This window comes from Leopardus geoffroyi, chromosome C1, assembly GCF_018350155.1.
Source record: "Leopardus geoffroyi isolate Oge1 chromosome C1, O.geoffroyi_Oge1_pat1.0, whole genome shotgun sequence".
NCBI lineage: Eukaryota > Metazoa > Chordata > Mammalia > Carnivora > Felidae > Leopardus > Leopardus geoffroyi.
The window spans coordinates 18,132,351-18,159,568 of NC_059328.1; the positions used below are offsets into that span (position 1 = coordinate 18,132,351).

General features: G+C 51.5%; 1 protein-coding gene across 15 annotated transcripts in view; it reads right to left on the reverse strand.

The window, feature by feature from the left end:
* Window positions 1–4,894: 4,894 nt before the first annotated feature.
* Window positions 4,895–27,218, reverse strand: part of STPG1 (sperm tail PG-rich repeat containing 1) — a 55,785-nt gene continuing 33,461 nt past the window's right edge. For 11 of the 15 annotated variants that reach the window (XM_045482194.1, XM_045482187.1, XM_045482193.1 and 8 more), the window contains 6 exons: window positions 26,635–26,805; window positions 21,754–21,862; window positions 16,367–16,532; window positions 14,942–15,109; window positions 7,314–7,504; window positions 4,895–5,336 (listed from right to left, as the gene is read on the reverse strand). In XM_045482194.1, coding sequence (XP_045338150.1) covers window positions 5,260–5,336; window positions 7,314–7,504; window positions 14,942–15,109; window positions 16,367–16,532; window positions 21,754–21,862; window positions 26,635–26,805 — 882 coding nt within the window. In that variant the 3' untranslated portion in view covers window positions 4,895–5,259. The remainder of the gene's footprint in view (window positions 5,337–7,313; window positions 7,505–14,941; window positions 15,110–16,366; window positions 16,533–21,753; window positions 21,863–26,634; window positions 26,806–27,218) is intronic. The other 4 variants (XM_045482196.1, XM_045482191.1, XM_045482195.1 and 1 more) reach the window with 4 other exon arrangements.

Genomic DNA, 27,218 nt, shown 5'->3' on the forward strand with positions numbered 1-27,218 from the left:
CGCTACACTTGTTCCTTCTGTGGAAGTCTTCCCGGAAGAGAGGGCGAAAGCAGATTGGGCCCGCCTCCTCCTCTGTCCTGAGGGTGGTTTACCTGGGCTCGAAGGCTGGTGGCGAGGGCTGGGCACCGGCGAAGCAGAGGTGCCCCCGGGAAGGGAGTGGGATCCTGAGGTCGAGATCTGTGTCTCACGCCGCCCCACAGGTTGAAGGTCAAGACCGTAGGACCACTGACTGGAGATGAAGAAGTCCCGGGAAGGACCTCACCCCGGGCACCAGCGGGCGGAGCCCCAGGCTGGGAGCCACGTGACCGGAGTTCTCTGCCAGCTCCGCCCCCAAGCTCTGGGCCTCGCCATTCTCCCCGCAGCTGACTCAGCAGCTCACAAAAGCTGGTGCTCCCGTCTCTTCCCAGCTTCGCGGTCAGTGACATCATGCTGGGACGTTGCCCGGGGAGCATTTACACCACAGACATTGACGATGGCTACAAATCAAGGCCTTTATTCCCTCTAGGGAACGGACGACAAACGTGCCCTTCCTTCCTCCTTCGCCCGCTTCCTAGCGCACGACCACCTCTGGGCCTCAGTTTCTTTGGCTCTGAAATGAGGGGCGTGGGTCTACGCCTCCGGTCATCTGTAACTATCATCTTTAGAGCCCCAGAGCTCACCGCTGGGTCTCAGAGGCCACCTCGAGGTGGGGGAGGGGAGAGCGGCAGCTTCTGAGGACCCTCCAGACTTCAGACCCGCTTTTCCCCTTTTACACGTAAGGGTTTCCCATAAACTTCCGTCTGAACAAAACTTTTTGAAAGGTTTGTAAACCGCAGATGCCTCCAACCCTCAGCTCTGACAGCCAGAGCCTGTGGTCCTAATTCCCACGGCCCTGCCTGGAGTCCGCACCGGGACTAGGGTCCCGCCGGTGAGCCAAAGAGCTCAGTAATCAAGAGAAATCAACACAGTGTGTTGTTTTTTTTTTTTTTTTAAATAAAGGCAAAAAAGAAAAAAAAATCCATGATGAACAAGATATCAAAATTTTGAAGCCAGGATCAGCATCACTGATGTTTCCTTTGGCCTCAGCCACCAATATGGCCTGCACGGCACCGCTCAGGGGACCCTGTGGGCATCCGGAGATGCCGTGTCCACTCCCAGCCTCGCCGCTGCTCTGACACCTCCTGAGAAGTGAGAGCAGGATGACGCGTGAGGATGGAAGGACAGAGCGTGTGCGGAGTGCCGGCACATCCACGCATGCCAGAGGTGCTCGGCATCTGTTTGTGTCCTTCCTTCAGAGCTTCCTGCCGGCTCCCCGCCCCCCTCCCAGAAGCAGGCTGGGAAGCAGGCAGGTGGTGCTTCTCGACCTTGGTTTGCACCCTGGAATCACCTGGGCAGCTTTTATCCCTCTCCCCACCGGCCAGACCCCACCCTGGAGCACTTAAATCAGAATTTCTGGGGGTGGACCCAGACCTCAGAACTCGTTAAAGCACCACTCCACCCACCCCCGTGATTACAATGTGCAGTCAAGGTCCAGAACCACTGCTCTAGAGAGGCCATAATTATACAGGCCTTGAACTTGAAGCCTTTGTCATCCTGCAGTGTCTGGCCGAATTAGCACCCGCAAGGAATCAGTACCCGTGCATAGCTTGCTGCAACGTTCGGGAAGGGAGCCGGGCAGCTCCATACCCGCACGTTGGTCAGCAGCCACCAGGGCTCAGTTCTCCTCAGCAAAGCCACCACGTGATGAGACCAGGGCCGTTGGTGCCTAGAAAGGCCGTGGGGACCTCAAAGAGAGCCCTGCAGGGCTTGAGGAAATTCAGCCCTGCCCTCAGAGAAGTCAGGGGGCAAGGGCAGCCCCTGAGCCTGACAGCTGCCATATTCTAGGACTGTCTCTTGCTCCAAAGAGTAAAAGAGGGAAAAGGAGTGAAGGAAAGTCCTTTGCAAACAGGAGTCACTTTGGAAAGGTGGCTGTCAGCCGGTGGGGAGGGCATCCCCTGCCTGGTAGCTCTCCCCTAGATGGCAAGTTGCCAGTGATGGGGGGAAAGGGAATGAATGAATAAGTGACGGAATGAGAAGAAAGGAGGGAGGGAGGGCGCAGGGAGGGAGGAGGGAAAATAGGCAAACAGCGGACGGGCCAACAAATGGCCAGAGTTAAGCAATTAAGTGTATTTAAGACACCCTCGCTACCCTAAGTGTGGTCCACGGGCCAGCAACATCCGCATTACCCGACAGCTTGTTAGAAATGTTTACACCTAAAACGAATACAGTGTGATAAGGTCAATTATATCTCAATTAAAAAAAAAATAAAGAAAATGAAATGCAGGCTCTCAGGCCCCACCCCAGACAGAATCTGCCCTTTAACGAGATATCCAAATGATACGCGTGCCCACTAAAATTTGGAAAATACTTTATTCAGCTATCAGTGTATCCTAGCCCGAACTACACACATTATAATCACGCTGAGAACTTTAAGATTTTAATAATCCCTACACACAATGTGGGGCTCGGACATGCAACCCTGAGATCAAGAGTTGCACGCTCTACCGACTGAGCCGGCCAGGTGCCCCTACTAAGAACTTGAATAAAGATACCAATGCTCAGGGGGCGCCTGGGTGGCTCAGTCAGTTGAGCCTCTGACTGCGGCTCGGGTCACGATCTTGCAGTTGATGAATTCGAGCCCCGCGTCAGGCTCTGTGCCAACAGCCTAGAGCCTGAAGCCTGCTTCAGATTCTGTGTCTCCCTCTCTCTCTGCCCCTCCCCCGCTTGTTCGCACACTCTCTCTCTCTCACTCTCTCTCAAAAATTATACATAAACATTAAAACAGAAAAAAAAGATACCAATGCCCAGGCCCAGACCCTACCTCAGATCAGTTAAATCAGAGCTCTGAGGGTTGGGGCCTGGGCAAGGCTATCTCTGTAACAGCTCCCAAGTGATCCTAACAGCCAGGGTTTGAGAATCCCTGGGCTGGATGGAGCTGTGAGCAGCAAACGACACCTTTAGAGGGACTAGACATGGTCAGGACAGACCCTCTGAGCTCAGGGCCTCACCTCCAGTTGTGTCTTTGACAGAACACAGATTCAGACTGGCCACGAGCAGCCCTGCCACTCTTTTTCCCAGAGTCCCCTCTTCCCTGACCCCACTTGGAGGGGTCTCCTCTGGAGAGACGGTATTCACCTGCCGGTGCTCGGCCCAGCTGCCCAGAGGGAGGAGAGGCCTGTCTCATTTTCCCATACATGTCCCCACGGAGACCCCCGGGCCCACAGAGACCAGACCCCAAGGCCGGCTGCTTCTAGCCCAGCGGTCTGCTAAAAACCAAGGCGCGGGGATCTGGCCCCGTTGTCAAGAGTCTGGGGTCAAAGAAAGGTACAACTTTGAAAGGGTCTTCCAGAACTTCTAGCACCCAAGTGGGCAACTGACGGCCTGCAGAAGTCTCCTTTAGCCCCGGCAAGCAATTCGAAGTTGTCAGTGTGGTTGTCCGTGTCTCAAATCAGGAGATCTGGCATTTAAAAAAAATTTTTTTTCAACGTTTATTTATTTTTTGGGGGGGACAGAGAGAGACAGAGCATGAATGGGGGGAGGGGCAGAGAGAGAGGGAGACACAGAATCGGAAACAGGCTCCAGGCTCCGAGCCATCAGCCCAGAGCCCGACGCGGGGCTCGAACTCCCGGACCGCAGATCGTGACCTGGCTGAAGTCGGACGCTTCACCGACTGCGCCACCCAGGCGCCCCAGACCTGGCATTTTAAATATTCCCCAGACTGTGTCGAAAGTGGGCCGATCTGGCACCAGTGATCTGGAGCCGTGTCGGACGCCCCTTCAGCCCAGCAGCCTCAGCTCCCACACCCCATCCCTGCCCCTCACCGTTTTGCCCCATGTGCCGCCTACCCGGCCCCTGCAAGTGTTGACCTTGAGCCCCGGAATTCGAACCTGACTCTTTACCTTCGAGAAGGAGCTCCGGACCTGACAGGATGGGAGCACGGGGCGTCCCGCCTCGAGGTCCAGGTGGCATCACTCTTAACGAGGTGCCCCAGGCCACCTCCCGCCCGTCCCAACGCAGCGGGCACTTGAGGGAATCTGAGGTTCACAAAAAGGCCAGCTTTGGCGAGACGCAAGAAGTCGGTTTAATTGGATATGGTATTCCACCCTTCTCCCTCCCTCTTCCTCACCCACCCCTCCCCACGGGGGGAGGGGGTGCCAGTCAGCGGCCATTCTGACGGGAAGGCCACTCACCCTCTGGTCACAGAGCAAAGTCAGGGGAGGGGCCCCGGGAGTGAGGGGCCTGGACTCCATGGGGAGCGGGGAGGGGGCTGCATAAGTGCCTTCCGCTTGCAGAAGTGAACGACATCAATATTTGGGAAAGGAGGGGACGTGTGGTTTCTTCTATTCCCCCTTGGTTCTTTGGGAATCTCTCCCTCTTGCCGGGGGAAACGGACGTGGCAGGCCAGAAAAGATTCATCAAAGGCTGTGTCAAACTTGAGCAGGAGGCCTGGGAGGAGACGGAGGCCAGGCCCGGGGATAGGAAAGTCCCAGTAAAAGAAAGAACCCGCAGGGACCAAGCGGTGCCTCCCTGCCCCCTTGCCCCCTCAGAATGCTGTTTCCAGGGCTCTGGCTCCAGCAGCGACCTGCCCACGTGTGCTGTTGAATGCCGGGCCACTCAACGGATGTGGTGGTCTTCTCCTGAAGGTGGGTACCGAGCACAAGTGACCACGGTGACTGGGGCCATGCTCTTCCTGAAGGTGAGGTGCGTAGGCTTAGCTGGGGGCCTGGGCCCAGGCAACCCCCTTGAGTCTGTCACAAGCACCTCTGGGCCTTCCCGGCTCCTGGAAGTCAAGGGTGAAGGATGGGAGTTGTGCCCGGGCCGCAGTCCTGTGCGGTCCACCCAGCAGGTAAAGTCTGGACCTCGAGCCCTGGCCCAGTGTCAGGCTTCTCCCTCGAGCCTGAGCTTCAGGAACCTCTTACATCTGCGGGGAGGACTGCACGTCCCAGCACGGGCAGGTGCATGGCAGGTAACCAAGGAGGGCTCGGTCCACCCCTCATTTCTGCTCAGGGAACCACTGGAGTCAGTGGAGGCGGGTGTCCAATCTCCAGGAGGCAGTTCAAGACAATGACAAACGCAGCCTCCCAGCTCCACGCCAGCCACGGGGACGGGGGGGCAGGGGCAGATCTGCCCTCCAAGTCGTCGTCTGTCACACACGAGATGGGCATTCTCTGAATGAACGTCCTGGGGAGCCTGGGTGAGGTGGCTGGTGGCCAGGGTTCTCCCCGAGCTTGTGTGAGGTCCCTACAACACTGGGATCCATTTGTTGTCCTCGTTGTAGAGAAAGGACTGTTTTCCAGGGAATTCTGGCTTGTACGTGGCTGTGAGGGGAGAGAGAGAAAAAGACGGTATTAAGAGGGAAAAAGCCGGTTGCCCAAGCCCCTGGCATTCTACATCAGAGCTGGCAATGTCGGGGCACCCCTGCCCTGGTCCCTGCAACTTACAAGTGGGGAGGCAGAGAGGGGAAGGGATTGGCCCAGCCGAGGCAGGACTTGAACCCCGGCTTCCAGCCTTTAACTCCCTAACAGGAGAACATTTACAAAAGAGTTTTCGATCAGATTTGATACAAAAAAAAAAAAAAAAAAAGGAGTAAAACAATACTCTTAAAGAAGCAAGGTGTCAGCTTGATAGGGTTTTGTTTTTCTTTAGTCCAGAAATTTCCAGAAGGGCGCCTGGCTGGCTCAGTTCGTAGAGCATGTGACTCTTGGTCTCAGGGTTGTGAGTTCAAGCCCCACACTGGGTGTGGAGCCTAGTTTTAAAAAGGAAAGAAAAAAAAAAAAAAAGAAATTTCCAGAAAAGTGAAAGCCTTGACAACTGCAAGCACTTTCCGTAGGAGACCAGCTGCCAGGACCACACAGGGGTGACTGGAAACTCGCATACTGATGCCGATTCGGCCGACGAGGGTCCAGGCAGATCCGCACCCACGGGAGGCCAAGCAGGCATGTGGCTCACTCCCAGGCCAGTCCTCCGGGAAACCCACCTAGATGCAGGTGGTCACAGCAGCAGGAAGTGGCCTGCACCTGTGTGCCAGGTGCCCCACACCACGTGCAGCGTGGAGCAGACACTCAGAAAAAGCTCCTAGATGCCTGGACCAAACAGGGTCAGACAAGGCTCCTCACCGGTCCCCAGGCCTTCTGGAGCCCGCTGCTTGATTGGAGCGTGAGTACATTTGCCCCACCCTGCTGGGTCCTGCCTGGACTGACCAGGTGACCCCAAGGTCAAACCGCTGCAGTCTTCTTGACTTGGTTATCGTTCCATTTCCAAGGCTGGAGCCATAAGGATGACTCTCCCTGTCCCGTCCACCTTACGATTTACTCACCGGTATGTTTGGAGGGGAAGGTGTCTCTCCTACCAGACTGACACCTCCGGGGGTAACACCAGGCTAAGTCACCGTTGTCCCCCAGGGGAGGAGCGTCATCAGCGCTCCCTGGACGACTGATTTGGACAGACCCAGCAGCCACCCCGGCTCTGCCTTCCTCCTCCCCCACCGCCTGCCCACCAGCACACGCTGTCTAGTCCCCAGCGCCACCAGCTCCGGCCAATGTCAGGGAGGGGCAAAGAGCTAAGGGGCTGCGAGAGAGCTACAAAGAGGTCAGGGAGTCTAGAGACCACGCACTGGAATAGGTCCCTCAGGCTATTAGCTCTCACGAAGGTCCCAGAGGCGACAGGGTCCCACGGCTTCAGCCATCTGCAAAGAGGGCTCGGAACCCGACAGCTCACGGGAGCTGCTCCAGTGAACAGTCCCCGGCTTGTTTCACGACAACAGGGCACAGAGGGGAAACGGCGCGGCGCTCTGCCCTGCCACTCTCTCACTGTGGCTCAGTGCACAACTTGCTCTCCAGGTCTTCCCCAGCTATAAGGTGACTCTGCCAGATCAGGCCAGTGATTTAAGTACTTTCAAGAACGGTGAAATTGTTGACCCATCTGACAAAGTGCTATGGCCCCTTTCTCCAAAATAGTAGTAATAATGACAATAACAATAATGTCTTCATGCTCCAAATCTGCAGGCAGTCTCAGGGTCACAGACCCCTCTGGGGGTCCGGATCCCATCTCCGAGCCTCTCGGACATTCACGGTCATTGGTTGTGAACCCCTGGACGGGACTAACTCCAAGGGTCCTTTCACCTCAAAGAAAATCCTTTCATACTCCAAAAGCGCAGGCCTAAAAGTCTTCTGGATCGACTCTAACCTCTGTAACCTTCTTGGCAAACATCCCATAAATCAGTGACATTTGATGGCCCAGGAATGACAAACACTTCCAGATTTGGTTTTTACAATCATTTAAAACAATCCTCTGACCTGGGCCGGGCAGGCCTGGCTGGGACGGGGCTGCTGTCCACCGGCTGGTGTTGGACGCAAACGATGCGCTGGAGGTGAAGTGTCTGGGGGGCCCCTCGTAGTCCACGATCTCGTACTGACCGGGGCCTGGAAGAGGCGGCTTCGGGGGCAGGGGCGAAGGCTGGGCAGAGAAGTTCAGGAGGGGGTTTCTCCTTCAAAAAGAGACAAAATGTGAAGACAGTGCTCAAGCAGTCTGCTGGGGAAACGGTTGTTTTTAGACGTGGCCAAGACCTGCCCAGCACCGAGTCGTCGGGGCGGCTGGGCAGGGCCGTGGCTCCACTGCCGGGGAGCCGGGGGCCCCCGGGCCTCAGTGTTCTCTTCTGCGCAGTGGCGGTTCTCACAGTACTTTCCTCATAGGCTTACCGCCAGGGTTCAATGGGATGAGGCATCTGTAACACAGAAGTCGGGGCAGCGCCCAGCACAGTGAGAGCGCGGCACGCAGTGTTGCAGATGATGTCGTTGAACTAACCAGAGAGGGCAGACATGTGCCAATTCTGATCACCTGGTGGCGCCCGGCTGGGGCTCCGTGTAGAGAACTCCGGCCTCGCGTGGGCTCTAAGGAAAGAGCATGGGTGATCCCCTTGTGATATCTGCCATGGCCAGGAAGTGGGACGAGCCACCCTGAATTCCAAGGATTTGCCATCCTAAGACTAGTAGATCTCAAGAGACCATTCCAGCACGGACATGCCGAATCCTACTAAGTATCTTCCTGGCGAGGCAGGACGTGGGAGTGGAAATCAAGAGACCTCTGCACAACACTTACCTTTTGCTGACACCTTTGGAAGCAAGGGTATTTAAAAAAAAAAGTTTTTTTTTTAATGTTTGTTCTTGAGAGAGAGAGAGACACACACACACACACACACACACACACAGAGCGTGAGTGGGGGAGGGTCAGAGAGAGAGAAAGAGGGAGATGCAGAAATGAAAGCAGGCTCCAGGCTCTGAGCTGTCAGCACAGAGCCCGACGCGGGGCTCGAACTCACAAGCTGCGAGATCATGACCTGAGCCGAAGTCGGACGCTTGACCGACTGAGCCACCCAGGCGCCCTGGAAGCAAGGGCATTTTAAAACTTGGAGAGCTAGAGGGGACCTAGAGATGTCTTATCCACCCTCCTTACTGTGCTAAAGAAACTGGCACTCAGAGAAAGTATGTCACCCAAAGTCACCGAGCAAATGAGCGGTAACGACAACACCAGAACTTGAGTCTCCGGGGCCTAGCAATTTGGGGAAGGCATCATGGCAGAGGGGGCTTTTTGAGCTTTAGAGTCACGCAGACCTACGTCTGAATTCCTGTCATCCCACTTACTGGCTGTGGGACCTCAGACAAGCCCCTGGACTTCTCTATGCCTGCAGGAGGGAGAAATCGCACCCTCTCTTTATAAGGGAGGTCAAGAATGGAGGAAAGGTATGGAAGGACCGAGCAGAGCCCACAGTAAGTGCTCAATAAAAGTGGCCACTCTTATGATGATGCTCCTGAAAGCCACTGCCTCCTGCTTGGTCTTAGAGGACGAACCAGCCTCAGGAAAGAGACACCAGGGTCCCCTCCACCCCCCACAGACTCACCTGAGGCAGGCCAGCCGGCCAGGGGAGGCCCCTGAAAGTCATGGTAAATCTGCCGGAGGCTCACATCTAATAATGGAGGAACAGCTGGCGTGGATGCTTATATTTAGAACAAAGGCGCCCACAGAAAAAGGAGAGAAAACATTGCCTCTTTCTTCGCCTCCAGCTGACATGGGCGAACTGGTTATAGTGTGTGATCAACCACTTCTCCCCTCGGAGATAAAAGCTGGCTTCTCCTTGTTCTGGCTTCTGTCGCCCCTTCAAAGCACCCCCAGAAATTGGATGAGTGTGTCACTGGCATCCCTGAGAGACAGGCTGGATTCCTGACCGCCGCAGCTGGAACGAGCCAACCATTGCATGAGGTCACCCCATCGGTCTGGCTCACCCCCTCGCCCCGATCTTCGAGAAGGCCGTGAGGTGTGTACGTTCCTAACCAGGAACAGCCTGTAGGAGGCTGGGCCCGTGTCTCATCAGGATTCTTGGCCAGAGGGGTTAGAGCGGTCCCGTGCCCTCCACTCCGTCAGCGTGCCCAGGAGAGGCTCAGCTGTGACAGCTCAGCTGCCCGGACCTTTAAAGAGGGCCAGGGGCACCTGGGTGGCTCAGTCGGTTAAGTGTCCGACTCTTGGTTTCACCTCTGGTCATGATCTCACAGTTCGTGGGTTCGAGCCCCGCCTCGGGCTCTGTGCTGGCAGCATGGAGCCTGCTTGGTTTTCTGTCTCCCTCTCTCTCTCTCTCTCTGCCCCTCCCATACTCTCTCTCTCTCTCCCTCTGTCTCAAAATACATCAATAAACTTAAAAAATAAATAAAGAGTGCCAGCCACGTGTGCAGCTCTGTGCCAGGCACTCTGTGCTAAGACACAGACCCTGAATGCTCCCAAGGGCTTGACAATTCACGGCTAGCGACAGTCGTGACTGGTGACAACTTAAGGAAGTACAGGCTTTGCACCCAAACTTGGGTTTGAATCTGCACTTCCCCACTCACCAGCTGTGTGTCCTTAGAGACGTCTCCTAGCCTCCCTGAGGCTCAGTTTCTTCATCTGTAAAGTGGGGGATAATAATACCTTCCATCCAGGATTGTTATGAAGTTTAACTGGTGCTTTCTTTACTTGTATTATTATGTGTTTTTTTTTTTTTTTAAGCATGAAATGTTAGAATAGAGGTAAAAACACTGCATTGAGAGAGAGAGAGATTCCCACTAAGTGAACCCAGAAATCTACCCTAGAAGAGATAACCTTTGCCCTGAAAAGTAAGCAGGGAATTCTTCAGGTAGAAAAGGTGGGGGAGGGGGCATTTCTAGCAGAGGAAACAGGAGGGGCAAAGGCACGGACAAGGCACGAGCTGTGGCTGCACGTGGCAGGAATTGGGACAGGGAGGCAGAGGCCGAGCCTCCCAGACTGCCTTCAGCCCTCAACGCACCCAGGACTTCTAGGCTGTTCACCTGCTTCTGGCCATCCACCCTCAGAGACCCCGAGAGAAGCCGAAGGAAAAACTCCTAATCCAGCCTAATCCCCTAGGCCCCTTGCTCCCATTTGACCTTCCAGAAACACCCAACACAGATTCAGTCTTCAGCCACTCCACGCCTTGGCCCGTGCTATTCCTTCTGCCAGGAGCACCTACTGTCCCTGCAAACTCTGATCATTCTTCCCTTCTCATGTCCTTCTGGGAAACTTCTGTGGCCACTGCCCTCCCCCTCCCCCTCCCCCTCCCCCACCTCTCTTCCTGTGGCTCCACAGAGGAGCATGGGATCTGGAGGCAGCCGGACCTGCATGCCACTCCCTGCCCCACCAGCTTCATCTGTATTCTACGTGACAGTAGTTAGTGCCCTGCAGGGGCGCCGGGATGGCACTAAGGGACATCCGTCAACGCTCTTAGCTCGGTGTGGCTGAGCCCTCGCGACGTTCTAGCCATTCTTCTTTTCTCCGCACAGAACGTGCTGGGTTTCCTACGCTCCTTATGTGCCCAGCTCTTTATGGCAGGGGACTGCGTGTGACTCATCTCTGAGGCCCCCTCCCTACTCCCAGGACATGTGCTGAACGGTAGGGAAAACAGAGAGGTTGCACCAAGTAGGGGAGCCCAGACATCTGAGCCCCACCTGACAGTTTTATCATCGTCCAGGGCTGCTCCCTCCACGGCGAGGTGGGGCTGGGCAGATCACAAAGGTCCGGCTGGATCAAACCCAGGCCAGCCCTCAGTGCATTGTGACCGGAGCTTTTATGAGCCTCATTGCTCAGTTATAAAAGCCAACTGGGTCCTGCCCCGTAGAAAGAAAACATTTATCAAAGGCTCTGAGTTGGCCACAACTGGATTAAGTATGTTTGCAGCTTCCAATGTGAGCTGTTTGCAAATCGCCCGAGAATAATGAATGTCGCAGAGGACTCAGCAGGTCACTGGGGGAAGGCATCCGAGACCCCTCGGGACACTCCCAGGCACCGGCACGATTCACTCTGCCTCGGGGATTCCCAGGGTCGGGGAGGGATAAAGGGGCAATTTTTTCTCATCATTAAAGGGCAGCTGGTTGCCTCTGGGGTGGAATGCACTCTCTGTTTAACAGGGTAGAGGGTGACAGATTACAGCCGCTTGGGAAGAAGCATCCCATATCTAATTGAAAATCCCAGGGGAACGTTAGGTGGGTCATCGTAATTACCCAGATTGGAGCGGGGCCAACAGGGTTTGATTCTTCAGCTCTGGCTGTGGCAGGACAGCGTGTCTGTGCAAAACCAGTGGCTTAAAAATTCCAGGAAGTAGATCAAGGGTTAGGAAGATGTCAGTGGGCGTTTCCCCTCGTTGCTGACGACAGCACCCGGGAGGGACCGTTTTGATCTCCAAAATAGCCCTTCGCCTGACTCACCCTGATTCACTGAGCCATCACTGTGACACTTCTCTTCTCTCCTAAAGACCCCCCTGGGAGCTGATAAATGCCCTTAGCTTTGAGTCGGCAAGGTGGCCACGGCAAAGAGACACCTGTGCCCTGTTCTTCAGTTAGGGAGCCCAGAAACGGTCATCCTAACACCCTGCCAGCCCTTAGCACAGCATCTGCCTTCCGAGGGCCACCCAAGAAGCACCAGGTGAGCGCAGAGGACCCTCTCACAGACCTCAGTAAAAATGCAAGTTACATGTATGGAAAGCTTACCGTGTGCCAGACCCAGTGAGTTATGTGAGTTATTTTAGCCTTGCAAGCACATTATGAAGTGTTCATTTCACGATCTGCAGGGTTGAATTTGAATTCCTGGGAGTGAGGTGACCCCCTCCCTGCCCCCAGGCCCCCAGAGCTGGCAAGTCGGGAGGCTCGGCGCTGGCCTGACTTGGAGCCTGTGCTTTCCACCAGGCCACATTGCCTCCGCAGCCCATTCTCAGCTCTGCAGGCCGGGCCAGGGGAGTGGAGACAAGACAGGCCCATGCCTGGCCCCCTGCCGGCCTCCCGACCATTCCCAGGACATCACCCAACCCTCCCCTCCCTGGGCTTCACTTTTGTTGGTGGGGAACACGGGACTAACAACTGTAGGGATAAGTAACATCTCCCGATTCTGCGTCCTCAAGAAAGCAGAGCCGAAAGATTATTTTTGCGGTCTAGGACCCTCCCCTCCAGATAGGGAGCCAAGTGTTCGCAATTGTAGACAAATAAGGACAGGCCTCAAATCACGTCACATGGGTGTGACGCCTGTGTTTGTCCAAAAGAAACACGCGAGGTTTCTCAGATGCCCCACGCAGCCCCGGAGAGCTAAATGTGCTCAGGCTTAGCGCAGATAAAGTCCCAACGAAGTCACATAGAGATGGGGAGGAAGCAACGCAGACCTTCTCAGGGCCCTGATGATCCCAGCAGGTGGCCCCCAGTTCCTGTCCCTCTCTTCCCTCCAGGGACACAGGAGAGGAAACAGAACACCAGTTTGAGAGACAGGAGTCTGGGTTCTCCCTCCATACCACGACATCCAGCTGTATCTTTTCCTTATATTAACCCATTTCTTCAGTATTCAACATAAGCAGTTGGACGTTTATTTAGGCTAACCCAAAGCACACTTGAGTTTTATCTTTTTGTTTTTTAAATACAATTACAGATTGTCAGCTTCATCCTTTCCATGTCAATTAAAAATTTATATATTTTGGGGGCGCCTGGGTGGCTCAGGTGGTTAAGCATCCAACTTCGGCTCAGGTCACGATCTCATGGTTCATGAGTTCGAGCCCTGCCTCGTGCTTTGTGCTGACAGCTCAGAGCCTGGAGCCGCTTCGGATTCTGTGTCTCCCTCTCTAGCTCTCTGCCCCTCCCCCACCTGCATGCGCACACACACACACACTCTCTCTCTGTCAAAAATAAACAAACATTAAAAATTTTCATTTTTTAATGTTTATATATTTTGGGCCTCCTTTGGGAGTCCAGGCTGGTTCTACGTTCACTGCCCCCAATATGCTCTCCTGAATGCCATGGTGAGCAAACACAGGGTCGTGGAGTGTTGGAAACGAAGAGACTTCCCCTCTTTTCCCACATGATGAAACGAAGGCCGAGGGAGGTGCTGAGAGCCACCTAGACCATAGGGGCTGTTAACCAAATGTCCTACCCAGGGTACCATCCACTCACCAGGGTGAACCCAAGTTTAAGAGACACTGGGTTTAGTAGGGGTTTGGGTTTTTTTGTTGTTGTTTTTTTTTTTTTAATTTTTTTTTTTTAACATTTATTTATTTTTGAGACAGAGAGAGACAGAGCATGAACGGGGGAGGGTCAGAGAGAGAGGGAGACACAGAATCTGAAACAGGCTCCAGGCTCTGAGCGGTCAGCACAGAGCCCGATGCAGGGCTCGAACTCACGGACCGCGAGATCGTGACCTGAGCCGAAGTCGGACGCTTAACCGGCTGAGCCACCCAGGCGCCCCTGTTGTTGTTGTTGTTTTACGTCGGGACATCTCAGAGCCTTTAATTAGGCCATGCACACAGTGATGCTCCCAGAGGTACAGGGTTCATATGCAGGGCTTCCTAGACGTATTAACCAAAGATCTGTCACTCGCAAAGCCCCAGAGAGAGCCAGTGATCCCCAGACACCCCCAGACACACCAGCACCACTGCACTGCACCTGCTAGAAAGACTGCTCTCGGGATCTGTGTGGCCACACAACCTTGGGGCCATATGCTCCAGCATTCTGCTACCCCTCCTGTGCCTTGCTCTGGAGTTGTTCCCAGGTGAGCCTAGCTAAAGGCGTGTACAGTGCCCTGTTCACCCGAGCACCCCCACAGCCTCCGGCACAGACCCAGAAACCTACAGGGCCTGTTGACTAACAGATGCAAATGCCGTGAGATGGGAATTATCCCGAACCGCTCAAACTTCAGCAAAGGCCACACGGCACTTCTCTGGGGCAAGCGGTTCAACGCTGAGTATTCTCCACTCTCCTTCTCGCCATTTCCTCAAAGAAGCTTCCAGATTCGAGCTAGGAGCCTGAGCGGCTCGCGCCAAGCAACAGCCGTCCCCTGTACGCTCATATGCCTATAGGATACGGAACAGCAGCAGCTCTAACGATAACATTTCTCGTCTAACCCTCACAGAAGCCCTATGAGACGAGACTCTTATCCCCGCTTCATAACAGGGAGACAGGCTCGGAGAGAAGAAAGGGACAGAGCCGTGACTCACGCCCAGGTCTGCTGACTCCGAAGCCTGTCCTCTTACCCACTCTCTTCGTCGGGACAGTAAGGGAAGGTGTGCAGGGGTGCCCTGAGCCAGCCTGGAGGCGGTAAGTCCCTGGTGTTCAGAGAGAGCGTGTTCCTAGAGACTATCCTGCCCTGGTTTTGAGCCCTGGAGCCTGTGAAGGGTCAACCTGCAGAACCCAAGAAGCGAAGGGCAGAAGGGACTTCTCCAGTGGATTCCATCTGAGGTCTGGATCCCTTCTCCAGATCCTAAGTCTGGCACAGAAGGTTCATCTCCTGCTCCTCTCCCCCCACCCCATCTCCTTGTCCTGGACTGATGGTCAGAGTATATGCCCAATGTTGTCAGTCTCCCGGGTTGCCTGGACGTCTGACCCACTGTGGGTATGAGCCTGACCACCTGCCTGACCTCTTTGGAGGGGTCTTCTGCAGGTCAGCCCGCCCAGTGGCCAATCCTGCCTGCAGAGGACTATACCCGGGTGAGGCCTCAGATGGCGACAGGCAGACTGACCTGGCAGTTAGTTCCAGAAGTTCTAGAACCATCTGAGGAATAAGTAAGCCCTGTGAGCCTTCGAACCTGTTAGGTGAAAGTAATATTAAATGCACCGGATATTAAACATGTTAACACAGGGGGGCCTGGGTGGCGCAGTCGGTTAAGCGTCCGACTTCAGCCAGGTCACGATCTCGCGGTCCGTGAGTTCGAGCCCCACGTCAGGCTCTGGGCTGATGGCTCAGAGCCTGGAGCCTGTTTCCGATTCTGTGTCTCCCTCTCTCTGCCCCTCCCCCATTCATGCTCTGTCTCTCTCTGTCCCAAAAATAAATAAACGTTGAAAAAAAAAATTAAACATGTTAACACAAATCCTGGTCTTCACTTTTTAAATTTGTGTGAATATTGTCACCTTCTGCACCTGCTACATGCCAAACATATATTATAAAATCTGAAAGCAACACTATGAGGCATGGACTGTCCCCACTTTGCTTCACAGATGAGGCCTTGGAGGTTCAGAGGGCTTAGTACCATGGCCAAGGTCACACAGCATGAAAACAGCATAGCTGAAGTTCAAATCCAGCAGGTCTGACCAACTCCAAAGTCCGGACTTCCAGCTTATCAGTGCAAAACTCGAACGGCCCCGTGCTGCTGTGTATCCTGCTACCCCAGTAGAGATTTTATGTTATAGAAGTAGAATCATGTCGGGGCGCCTGGGTGGCTCAGTTGGATGAGTGCCCGACTTCGGCTCAGGTCATGATCTCGTGGTTCGTGAGTTCGAGCCCCGCGTCAGGCTCTGTGATGACAGCTCAGAGCCTGGATCCTACTTCCAATTCTGTGTATCCCCCCCTCTCTCTCTCTGCCCCTCTCCCGCTCATACTTTGTCTCTCTCTCTCTCTCTCTCTCTCAAAAATAAATAAGCATCAAAAAATTTTTAAAAAAAATATAGAATAATGTCAGCACCAGGATAAACACAACATCATGAGGAATGCGGAAAGATCCAGACAGTCCTGAGCCTGATTCCTAGCGGCATTTCAAGTTAGCTGTGTGGACTTAGGCAGCTCCTTAGCTGCCCTGAAGCCTAGCTATGAAGTAAGAATAATAATTCTTGTAACCGGGGTACTACGATGGTTGAATAGGATGCTAAGTTCCTGGTGCATAGTAGTTGCTCAATAAATATCATGCATTCAGCAAGTATTTCCTGAGCACCTACTATGTCACAAGGGCCCCTGGAGATGACCTGGCGCCATGTTCTGCCAAGCAGTGACACCCCTTCCTTTTCTGCTCATGTTGGGTCCTTTCCCAGAACCGCCTTTCAAACGAAAGATCAGAATAATCAGGACTCACGGGAAAAGAGCCTTTTTCAGAATTTTGATGTGGTCATTGGGGTTGTAATAAGCAGGTCCTGGGCCTGTTGATGTCAGTTTTAATCCACGTCCAGTTTTTGACTTAAAACAAGATGTCAATACCTTTGGCGACTGCTTCACGAGGGATTCGTTGATATTATAATGCCCTAAGAAGAAAGACATTTTAAAACAGAGTAAGGAACTCGTCCCAAATAAATAAAAAGCAGTACCTTACACCTAAGAATACATTTAATGACTATAAGGTGGTATCACTCCAAGATGGTCAAATGGGAGGGCTGCCTGAAAAATAATACCCTTTATTTTTTATTTTTTTTTTAATGTTTTCATTTATTTTTGAGACAGAGAGAGACAGAGCTTGAGCGGGGGAGGGGCAGAGGAAGACAAAGAATCTGAAGCAGGCTCCAGGCTCCGAGCTGTCAGCACAGAGCCTGACGCAGAGCTCGAACTCACAGAGCGTGAGATCGTGACCTGAGCTGAAGTCAGATGCTTAACCTACTGAGCCACCCAGGCGCCCCGAAAAATAATACCCTTTGGAGAACTTGGGCCATGTGCATCACATACTTAGCTCATTGAATCCTCACAGAAGCCCAGCTACATGGGTAATTGTCACCTCCATTCCAAAAAGGAGGAAATGGAGACTCGGAGATAGTGAATAATTTGCCCCCCACATTTCATTTAACTAGGAAGTAGGCCCAGTTTCCTCCGCTATAAGGTAAGAATAATTCTTCCAACAACAGTAATATTTTAATTCCAGGCGTATAGTCGTTGTTTAGTAACTATTATGCAATCAACAAATATTTATTGAGCACCTACTACATGGGCCCAGGGCCACCTGTCTCCAAAGTCCATGCTTTCCCACTATGCCCTGCGACCCACCACTCAGAAATTAAGGGAATTATTCAACATGCAGGAAAAGCTCTAAGTGTAGAGACTCACGTAACAGCAGTACCTGCAGTGTGAGAAGGGCTAAGTGGCCTGAATGTCCAAGGCCAGGGGTACTGTCGTGGGAACAGCAGCCGGACCCGGTGGAATGTGAGCCTGGACACAACAAATACGGAGACCAGAAGCCACACGGCAATGTTTTGGAAAAATAAAGGTGAGTGAAAAAAAAGTAAAATAATGCCTAAAATTTCCCATACTATGATGATGTCTAGGTACAAATGGATACATCTGGATAAAAATAGGTGGGGGACACCTGGGTGGCTCAGTCAGTCGAGTGTCGTGTCGGAATTCAACTCAGGTCATGATCTCACGGTTCATGGGTTTGAGCCCCACATCGGGCTCGCTGCCGTAAGCAAGGAGCCTGCTTCAGGGATCCTCTCTCTCTGCCTCTCCCCTGCTCTCTCTCTCTCAAAAATAAATAAACCTTAAAAAAAAAAAACGGATGGGAACCCAGAAAAGTGGAAGCGATTACATTAGTGTAATTAGTAATTACAATTACACTATGGGCGGGAAAAATATTTCAAATTTTCTAAACATGGTGAAGTTGACTTTGTTTTCAATAAAAATGTACTTTTCCATTGCAAAAGTACTGAAAACAATATGGTATGTATTAGAAAGATTTTATTTAAATGATAATACCCAGTGGTGGCAAAGGTGAGGAAAAACAGTTACCTCACAGCAGCAGGAGGAAACTAATCCCTCTGCTAAAGAACAATTTGGCCACCAATGTATTAAAAAAAAAAAAAACCTTAACTATTCTACATGCTTCTGACTTAGCAATTCCACTTTAAGTAATTAATATAAGGAAATACTCTTGATTTTACACAAGCTGTGAGCTACAAGGATGTTTGCTGCCTCTCTACTTATATTGGTGATCGGTTTAAAACAACCTAAATTTCCAGTAAGAGGCCATTTGTTCCTTAACTTATGGTACTGCCATGGGATGGAATACCAAACAGCCATTTCAAAACATGATATTCTTAGAAGGGTTTTTAATAGTGTGAAAAGATGTTCCCAATATATGCTAAAGTTTTAAAAAAGTTGCTTCAGATTCTGTCTCACTCTCTCTGGCCCTCCCCTGTTCTCTCTCTCTCTCTCTCTCTCTCTTTCTCTCTAGAAAAATAAACATTAGGGGCCCCTGGGTGGCTCAGTCAGTTAAGCGTCCGACTTCGGCTCAGGTCATGATCTCACAGTCCATGAGTTCGAGCCCCGCGTCGGGCTCTGTGCTGACCGCTCAGAGCCTGGAGCCTGTTTCAGATTCTGTGTCTCCCCCTCTCTCTGCCCCTCCCCCATTCATGCTCTGTCTCTCTCTATCTCAAAAATAAGTAAACGTTAAAAAAAATTTTTTTAAAGAAAAATAAACATTAAAAAAAAATTTTTTTTTTCAACGTTTATTTATTTTTGGGACAGAGAGAGACAGAGCATGAACGGGGGAGGGGCAGAGAGAGAGGGAGACACAGAATCAGAAACAGGCTCCAGGCTCCAAGCCATCAGCCCAGAGCCCGACGCGGGGCTGGAACTCACGGACCGCGAGATCGTGACCTGGCCAAAGTCGGACGCCCAACCGACTGCGCCACCCAGGCGCCCCTAAAAAATTTTTTTTTAAAAAGCAGGGGGGCGCCTGGGTGCTCAGTCGGTTAAGCGCCTGGCTTCTGCTCAGGTCATGATCTCCTGGTTCGTGAGTTTGAGCCCTGCATGGGGCTCTGTGCTGACAGCTCAGAGCCTGGAGCCTGCTTCACATTCTGTGTCTCCTTCTCTGTCTGCCCTGCCCAACTTGAACTTGCTCTCTCTCTCTCTCTCTCTCTCTCAAAAAATAAACATTAAAAGTTGAACCATCGGGGCGCCTGAGTGGCTCAGTGGGTTGAGCGTCCAACTTCAACTCAGGTCATGATCTCACAGTTTGTGAGTTCAAGCCCCGCGTCGGGCTCTGTGCTGACAGCTCGGAGCCTGGAGCCTGCTTCAAATTCTGTGTCCCCCCCTGTCTGCCCCTCTGCCTGCCCCTCTGCCACTCGTGCTCTGCCTCTCACATTGTGTCAAAAATAAATAAACATTAAAAAAAAAAAATTGAAAAAAAAAAAAAAGTTGAACCATCAAAGTCAGGAACCATCTGGGCGCCTGGGTGGCTCAGACAGTTAAGTGTCTGACTTCGGCTCAGGTCATGAACTCACGGTTTGTGAGTCTGAGTCCTGCACCGGGCTCTATGCTAAGAGCTCAGAGCCTGAAGCCCGCTTCAGATTCTGTGCGTGTCTCTCTCTGCCCCTGCCCCACTAATGCTCTGTCTCTGTCTCTCTCTCAAGAATAAACAAACATTAAAAAAAATTTTTTTAAGTAAATGTCCAGTTTGCAGCCTTTATAATATTGGGATATATCTCTCGTATTAGGTTTATTTTTCTCTCATTCATGTGTAAATATGTATACATTTGTATATATGTTGTATAAAATATGTTTTCCCCTCCCACAGAAAGGTTAAAGCAACGCTTGATTATCAAATGCTGAAAAGCAGAAGCAAGAAAAAACAGGTGCCCGTGATCTTACGGCCCAGAGAGAACCCAGTATAAGCTCTGGTGCATTTCCTTGTGGTCTTTTCGTGGTCTTTTCCGGAGTGTGGTTGGAAAACCACTTGCTGCTGAGCCCACTGTGCACGTTCGATTCTGCAACCCCCGTTTTTCAAGTGACGCTTTAACACAGGTGTTTCCCTTAACTGTAAGAAGCTTCTTCTATTTTGAGGAAAAAGAGAGAGGAGGACATTCCTGATGAGCTTGGCAGATGTGAACTTTAGAAAACCCAAGCAGCAAACGTGTGGAGGTGAGCATTTGGCTCAGAATTGAAGGCGGGCGGGTCCTGGCCCTCCGCCCCTGAGGTAGGGGCCCTCAGAGCTGCTGGGACAGGGGCCCGGGCCGGGCCGGGCCGCCAGTCACAGCTCCGCATCTGTTTTCCCCCAGCGGGGGAAGAAGAAACAACCAGAGTTATTTCTGAGAGGTCAGGGCTGATTGTTTCTCCCAGGAGGGCAGCTCCCCCCAGCAGGTTTCTGAGGCAGCAGGCGTCAATCGGGATGGGCCTGGATTCAGATCACCGACGGCCCCTGGGCCTGCTTTCGAGGTGTCATTTTTTTGTCTATAAAACGGGGGTCGATGATCGCAGTGGCTCACACCTTCTGAGCACGTGACGGCATGCTGGCCGAACACCCCGCGGCATCTGGACATCATTGGCTGAGAAATGGAGAACCTGTGGCACCCGGTAGGAGCTTCACAGACATTGGTGCCCACCTCTCCCTCTCCTGCTGGGTTGTGGGCTCATGCGGCTGGCTGAGAAGGTGCCCACGGTGGGGGGGGGGGGCACAATTTGCTGGCAGGGCCTCTGGCCAAACTCCAGGGCTGCCGGCTTTGTTCTGTATAAACAAACAAGGTGGGGCTTTGCCTGTGATGATGCAAGGCCGGGAGCTTTAGCGGGGCTTAGCCTCCTAATTAGGGCTGGTTTTGTTATTCAGCTTCGGACTGATCTTCTCAGCTTTAATCTGGATTTGGTGAAATCTGAAGTGTGCTGCAACTTTATCCACACCCCCCTCCTCCCTGTTCCTCCCCTCAGCTCTGGGGCTCACAGCTCCCTCGGGGCGGGGCGGGGGGGGGGGGGGCAAGTGACAAGGGCTCCCGGAATACCAGTGGCAGCATCACCAGACCTCTCTGTGGAAACCTCTGGCTGAGGCTGGAAGCGGGGAGCGGGTCTGAGAGAACAGACCTCTCCCAGCCCAGGGAGGAAGGCCTGCAGGCCCCGTCTTGGGGCAGTTCCAGAAGTCACGAGGGGCTCACAGGGGCAGCAGCCTCCTCAGTCAGACACCTCTGGACTTAGGCCTGCCATGTGTTAGCTGCGTGACACCAAGCAGGTCACTTCCACTCTCGGAGCCCCCTCTCCTCACCTGAAATGCGGGCCCACGAGGAAGACAGGTGTGTGAGGGCTGCACAGAAAATACTTAGCACCGAGTAGGTGCTCAGTAAACGGAGCTACTGTCCATCAGTCAGTGACTAGTTGATGTCAGCTCTAGGCTCAGGAGGAAAGGAAGGATCTGGACACTCAGTGCATTGAGGGCCCCGTTGGCCCGGGATGGCACCTGGGGCGTGTGAGCGTGCACACTTCTGAGGCGAGAAGCCGCTTCCCCGGCTGGCTGCCCAGGGAAGCTGTGCCCGGTCCTGAAAGCGGAGGCCAGCGAAGCTGCTCTGGGGGTCATTTCTGGAGCAGCCCTTCTCCCCGGAAGGGGGAGACCCCGCCTTCTCCCCAGCCTTCTCCTTTTTGTTCAACACCCGCTCAACATCCCCTTTCCCCCAAAGCCTAACACCTTCCGAAGAGACTCCCTCCGGAGCAGTGGTGCCCTGCGGAGCAGATCTGGTCCATTAACCCTTAGGTCAAGGCCAGTGCAAGGTGGCTGCTTACCTGGGGCAGGTCCTGTGTCAGTGATAGTGAAAAATCCTCTCTGGGTTTTGGACATAAACCCGGCTCGGGCACAGACGTTGTTTCTTTGCTTGCAGCAAGAGACAGAGGCCTGGGGACAGGGGAGAAAACAAGCATGGTGTGCCCAATGCCTTCCCTTTCTTTCTCTTTGTCATCAAGCCCAGACAAGGGGCACACTGGGGTAAAAAAAAAAAAAAAAGAAAAAAAGAAAAGAAAAAGAAAAAAAAATCTGATTTAAGCCTCTCCTCACAAAATGAACTGACGTGAATGGAAAAGGTCCCAGCGCCTTTTCCGTCGCCTCAGCTAGAGTGGTCCGCGAGTTTGTGACCACCCTCAGATGTCTGGTCACCCAACATGGCGCAGAGGACCATGCCTGGAAGAGAACCCGAAGACCTGGCTGCCAGACCCGCGTCTGCCCCACACGGGGTGTGATTCTGCACAAGGTGTTCAATTTCTCTGAACTTGGGTTTTCTCACCTGTAAAGCAGACCCGATAATCCCTGCTCTACTCGATGGAGTTTATGCTGGTGACAGACTTCGTCTATAGGACGGGGATTTTTCTGTAAGTCTGCGACACCACATGCACGTTATTTTCATAATTTTTTCTATGCCTTTCGTTCCTTTCAATACACTTAGTCCTACATATCTCCACCCTGATTCCGTACTGTTCAAACAGCCCTTCTATAAACGCAGGATTTGGGGCACACCAGGGCGTCATGTAATTTAAGATTACGATCAGATTTACAACGCTCCCTTGTCCTGACTTTTCTGGACCGACCAGAAATCAAGCATTTTGACTGATCCATGCAATATACAGTGTGCACAGCACTCTAAAAATAACGGGGGGGGGGAGGGGGGGGAAGAACACTGAGATCATTCTTCTGTGATACGTGAATCATAAATATTTTAAATGCCAATTGGCAGTCAGTCCCCTGTATTCATTAGATAAAGGTGCCATAAAAATTGGATATGCCATGACCGGGCCTATTTACTGAACAAGTGAAACTATTTGCTGGGGCCCCGATGGTTTGATTTTCCGAGATACTCCTTTGTCAAAAAAATGTTTCTCGAGAAATGCAGATGGCATTTTGATTTTGTGTTTACAAAGGCGGAGGAATTTAGCTTTTCCCGGGGTCCTAATGGCTAGAATGCATGCAGGGAGGACAAACAAAAACATCGGGTGGAGAGGCTAATTACTGGACAGAGGGCCAGGAGCCAGGCTGCCTGGAGAGGAAGTAATCACACGGTACCACGAAAAAGGAGTCGAATAGAGAGGTGGGGGGATCGTGGTAAGCAGAGGGGAAGAGAGGCCCCGACAGCCCTCACTGCACCGTGTGGCTAACAGGATTAGTGCATTTCTGCTTCTTGCCAGTTGACTCAACCATTGTTCTCCGGGTCTGAAAAAAGCCTCCTGTAGACAAAACACGATCTCGGCCTTATTCCTCACCCAGACAGAAAAACAACTGAAAAGGGGAGCATTTTTGTCTACCCTGAGTGTGTGTCCCTAGAAGATTTCACCATTAGACGAGGAAAACAGTCCACTCCACTAGCAGGTTGTGGGGGGGCAGGGGGAGGTGGAAATGAAACAGGTTTATTGTATTACCAGGGGGAAAAAAATCCAAGATACAGTGGAGTAGAAAATGCACGTGTACTGTGGACAACGTAATCCTAATGCTGGAAGTCGGGATGGGGGAGGAAGAGAATATGAACGAAACTGCACCCGTTTTGAATGGCGGTTTGCTTCAGAGAGCGGAATCACAAGAGACTTCTACTTTCCTAGCTCAAGCATTTCTATAATGCTCGAATATGTTTCATGAGGAGCATGGATGCTTTTCACAGTCACATTAAAACCATAATCAACAAAAAAACATGCACTTGAAATGGATCCATTGGCAGAAGGTCCGAGCTCTGTCTTGGGAAGCGGTCTTTTCTAGATGAGCAGCTATACGCTACTGGGGGTAATTCCTTCAATGTCATAAACACTTATCGCCAAGTGCTTGGCATGCCAGGCCCTGCACGGGGCACCGGAGATGTGAAGTGAAGGAGCACCCAGTGGGCTGGGGAGGCGGGTGTGTGAAACACTAAGTACCCGTCTCAGGAATGGCAAAGGCATTTTGCGGTGGCCAAGAACCTTTATTACCACTTTCTTGGACCGGGCCTTGACCTCTCTCCTGTTAGTATAAGAGCCTTCTAACTGGTTTTTCAAAAGCCACTCCTCACCCACACCATGGTCCCTTCTCCATATGGCTGCTGGAGGGAGCTTTTTAAAAAAGTACATCAGATGATGTCATCTCACACCCCCTCACCGCCCCCCCTCCAAAGTCTTCCCACAGACAATAAAATTAAAGATCCCTCCCAGGGTCTTTAGGGTCCTGAGTGAACTGGCCCCTGCCTATCTGTCTGGCTTCCCCTTCTCCCCTCTCCTCCTAGCTAATGCTACTCTAGCCACCTTCTTGTAGTTCCCAGAGCTAAGCTGCTTGCTGTCTCAGGACCTTTGCCCATGCTGTTCCCTCAACTCTGTCTCTCCCTTCGGTCCTCGGGTCAGCCTCAGAGCCTTCTCTGACCACCCAATCCAACCCAATCTGAAGTACATGATACTGCCAACCCCTTATATTCTCTACATATTCTCTCCCTCAGGCTCTGTTTGTCTTTCTCAAAGCTGGCCACAATGTGTCATTATTTTGCTTCCCTGTTTCCTAGTTTTGTCTCGAGTTCCCCCACCAGAATCTGAGCTGGATCACTGGTCTGGCACGGAGGAGCCACAGAACCCATGAAGGGAGACCCAGCAGGGCTGGACCATGCTGACTGATCGCCCTCCAGCTGTATACCTCAGTCCTCTCCCTGTGCTCACTGATGTGCAAATGGTCCCTTTCGAGTGGGGTGACTTTGGGCAAATCCCTTCCCCTCTCCGAGCACCAGCTTCCTCTTCTGTGAATTGAAGATAACCCACTTCATGGATTCTTGTGAATATTAAATAAGAATGCATCCATAATGCTTAGAATGGCACATGGGCCTTGAAAAGGATTTCATCATCATCATCATCATTATCATCATTTTCAGGCTCTGATTAACCCAAGGGAAGACTGTCCAGAGCCATACCACCCAACTGGGTAGCCACTGGCTATCAGCACCAAAAACATGGCTGGTCTGGATTAAGATGTGCTGAAAATATAAAATACACACTGAATTATAAAGACTTAGATGGAAAGAATGTAAAACATTAATTATTTTTACTTATAATTATATGTAATTATAATAAAATTTATAATCAGGGATGCCTGGGTGGCTCAGTCGGTTAAGCGTCCGACTTCGGCTCAGGTCATGATCTCGCGGTCCGTGAGTTCGAGCCCCGCGTCGGGCTCTGTGCTGACAGCTCAGAGCCTGGAGCCTGTTTCCGTTTCTGTGTCTCCCTCTCTCTCTGCCCCTCCCCCATTCATGCTCTGTCTCTCTCTGTCTCAAAAATAAATAAACATTAAAAAAATTTTTTTAAATATTTATAAAAAATAAAAATAAAACTTATAATCAATAATTTTATATTGATTTGATGTTGAAATAATGTTTTGAATATACGGAGTTAAATAGAATATGCTATTAAAATTTTTTCACCTATGCCTTTTTACTTTTCAATGCAGCTACTGGGAAAATTTAAATGATGTATGTGGCTCCCATTATATTTCTATTGAACAGTGCTGGCCTCACAGGCATATATTGCTTTGAGCACATTACAATTGATTTGACCACTCACAGAAGGTGGGCAGGGGCCTTGTAGTCAGAAAAACAAATATTACTTGAAAGTGTTATAAAAAAAAAGGAAGGGCGCCTGGGTGGCTCAGTCGGTTAAGCATCGGGCTCTCGATTTCCGCTGAGGTCATGATCTCACCATTTGTGAGACAGAGCCCCTTGGTCAGGCTCTGTGCTGACAGTGGAGAGGAATTCTCTCTCCCTCTCTTTCTGCCCCTCCCTTGCTCTCACTCTCTCTCTCTCTCTCTCTCCCAAAATAAATAAATATTTTAAAAAGGACATTAAAGATGAAGTATTCTAAGACCAAAACATTTTGCAGCATGGCATAGTGATATTAATACCTTACGTGCAATTCACGTCTTATGTTTTCACACTTGCTGTCTCATTTGCTTTTTATAATAACCCCGTAGGGCAAGTATAATTGATTCCATTTTACAGCTGAGGCTCAAGAAGTGATGTGACTTCCCCAGAGACAGTTCTGCTGATCTCTACGTATAGTGGAACCCTGTGCGCCCAGGGCTGTGCCAAGCACTGAGCATCCACGACCTAATTTAACATTTGCATTAATACTATGAAGTGGACATGTGTCCCCATTTTACAGATCAACAAACTGAGTCCCGAAAGCTGAAGGGACTTGCCCAGAGCCACACAGAAAGTGGCAGAGGGGACATTTGAACCTGGTTCCATCTCTGAACCATTAATCATACCGTTCTGCCTCCGTGACTACATAGTGGGGCGTTACTGTTAAAAAAAAAACAATTTCTGATACAGAAATATTAGGTGGAAAATAAGGTGGTAAGTACCCATTGTCACAGATGAGAAAACTGCCCCAGAAAGATTCTAGGGCAGGAGTGATGACCGTGTTTTCCAGGGACTGGTCTTCCCACTGCTCCGCCCTGACCCCCAGGGTTGCTCACATCTTTCTCCAGGTTCTGCAAATTCTCTCTAAAGGCCTTGCCCAGCCTCATGTACCCACTGGGCAGTCACAAATACTAACTGATTTACTAATTGCATTAAAATGATATTTCCCAAAGCGTCGTCCCCCTCCCCTCCCCCCCGCCTTCATTTATTTTAGTAAAGCATTCATTCGATACATATTTAACAAGCATACCCAACATCTTACATTGTAATGGTTTGGTGCAGGAGTTTCAGATTTGAGGGCTTTCGCAAAACTTGGCAACTGAAACATGCTGGAACAGGAATTACTGAAGTCTTTCTTCGAAACAAAATGTGATGGGATAGTGTACGCGTTAGCTGCAGGGTATTTAGAAATGATGGTGTCCAGTCGGGCACGCTGTAAGGGGAAAGCCAAAGGCATCAGCAGTCTTACATACTCTGGGGGCCCCAAAGGACAGACGTCAAGGGGATGATGCCCAGCACTACGTCCAAAAGCAGTTTGTAAAAGCTGAAACTCTAGGCGGTAACAACGATAAACTGACCTCAGGCTTTGAGGATTTGCTCTTGGAGGATGCGAGTTCTGGCCTGTTTTAACTTCTGTAAACTAACTCAAGTTATTCATCTTATATTTGGGACTTGGCAAAAATAATGTTGCCATAAATGCATTGCCACCCAATCCCATTTGAGGCCACTTATACTTGACTCATCAGCTGTTGGGTAATTTATATGATGGGAAGCTTTAGACTTTCTTCCTCCAGCCAAGGCTTTCCTTCTGAGTAAAACCCCACGTCTTACTTCTAAGATTAAGTA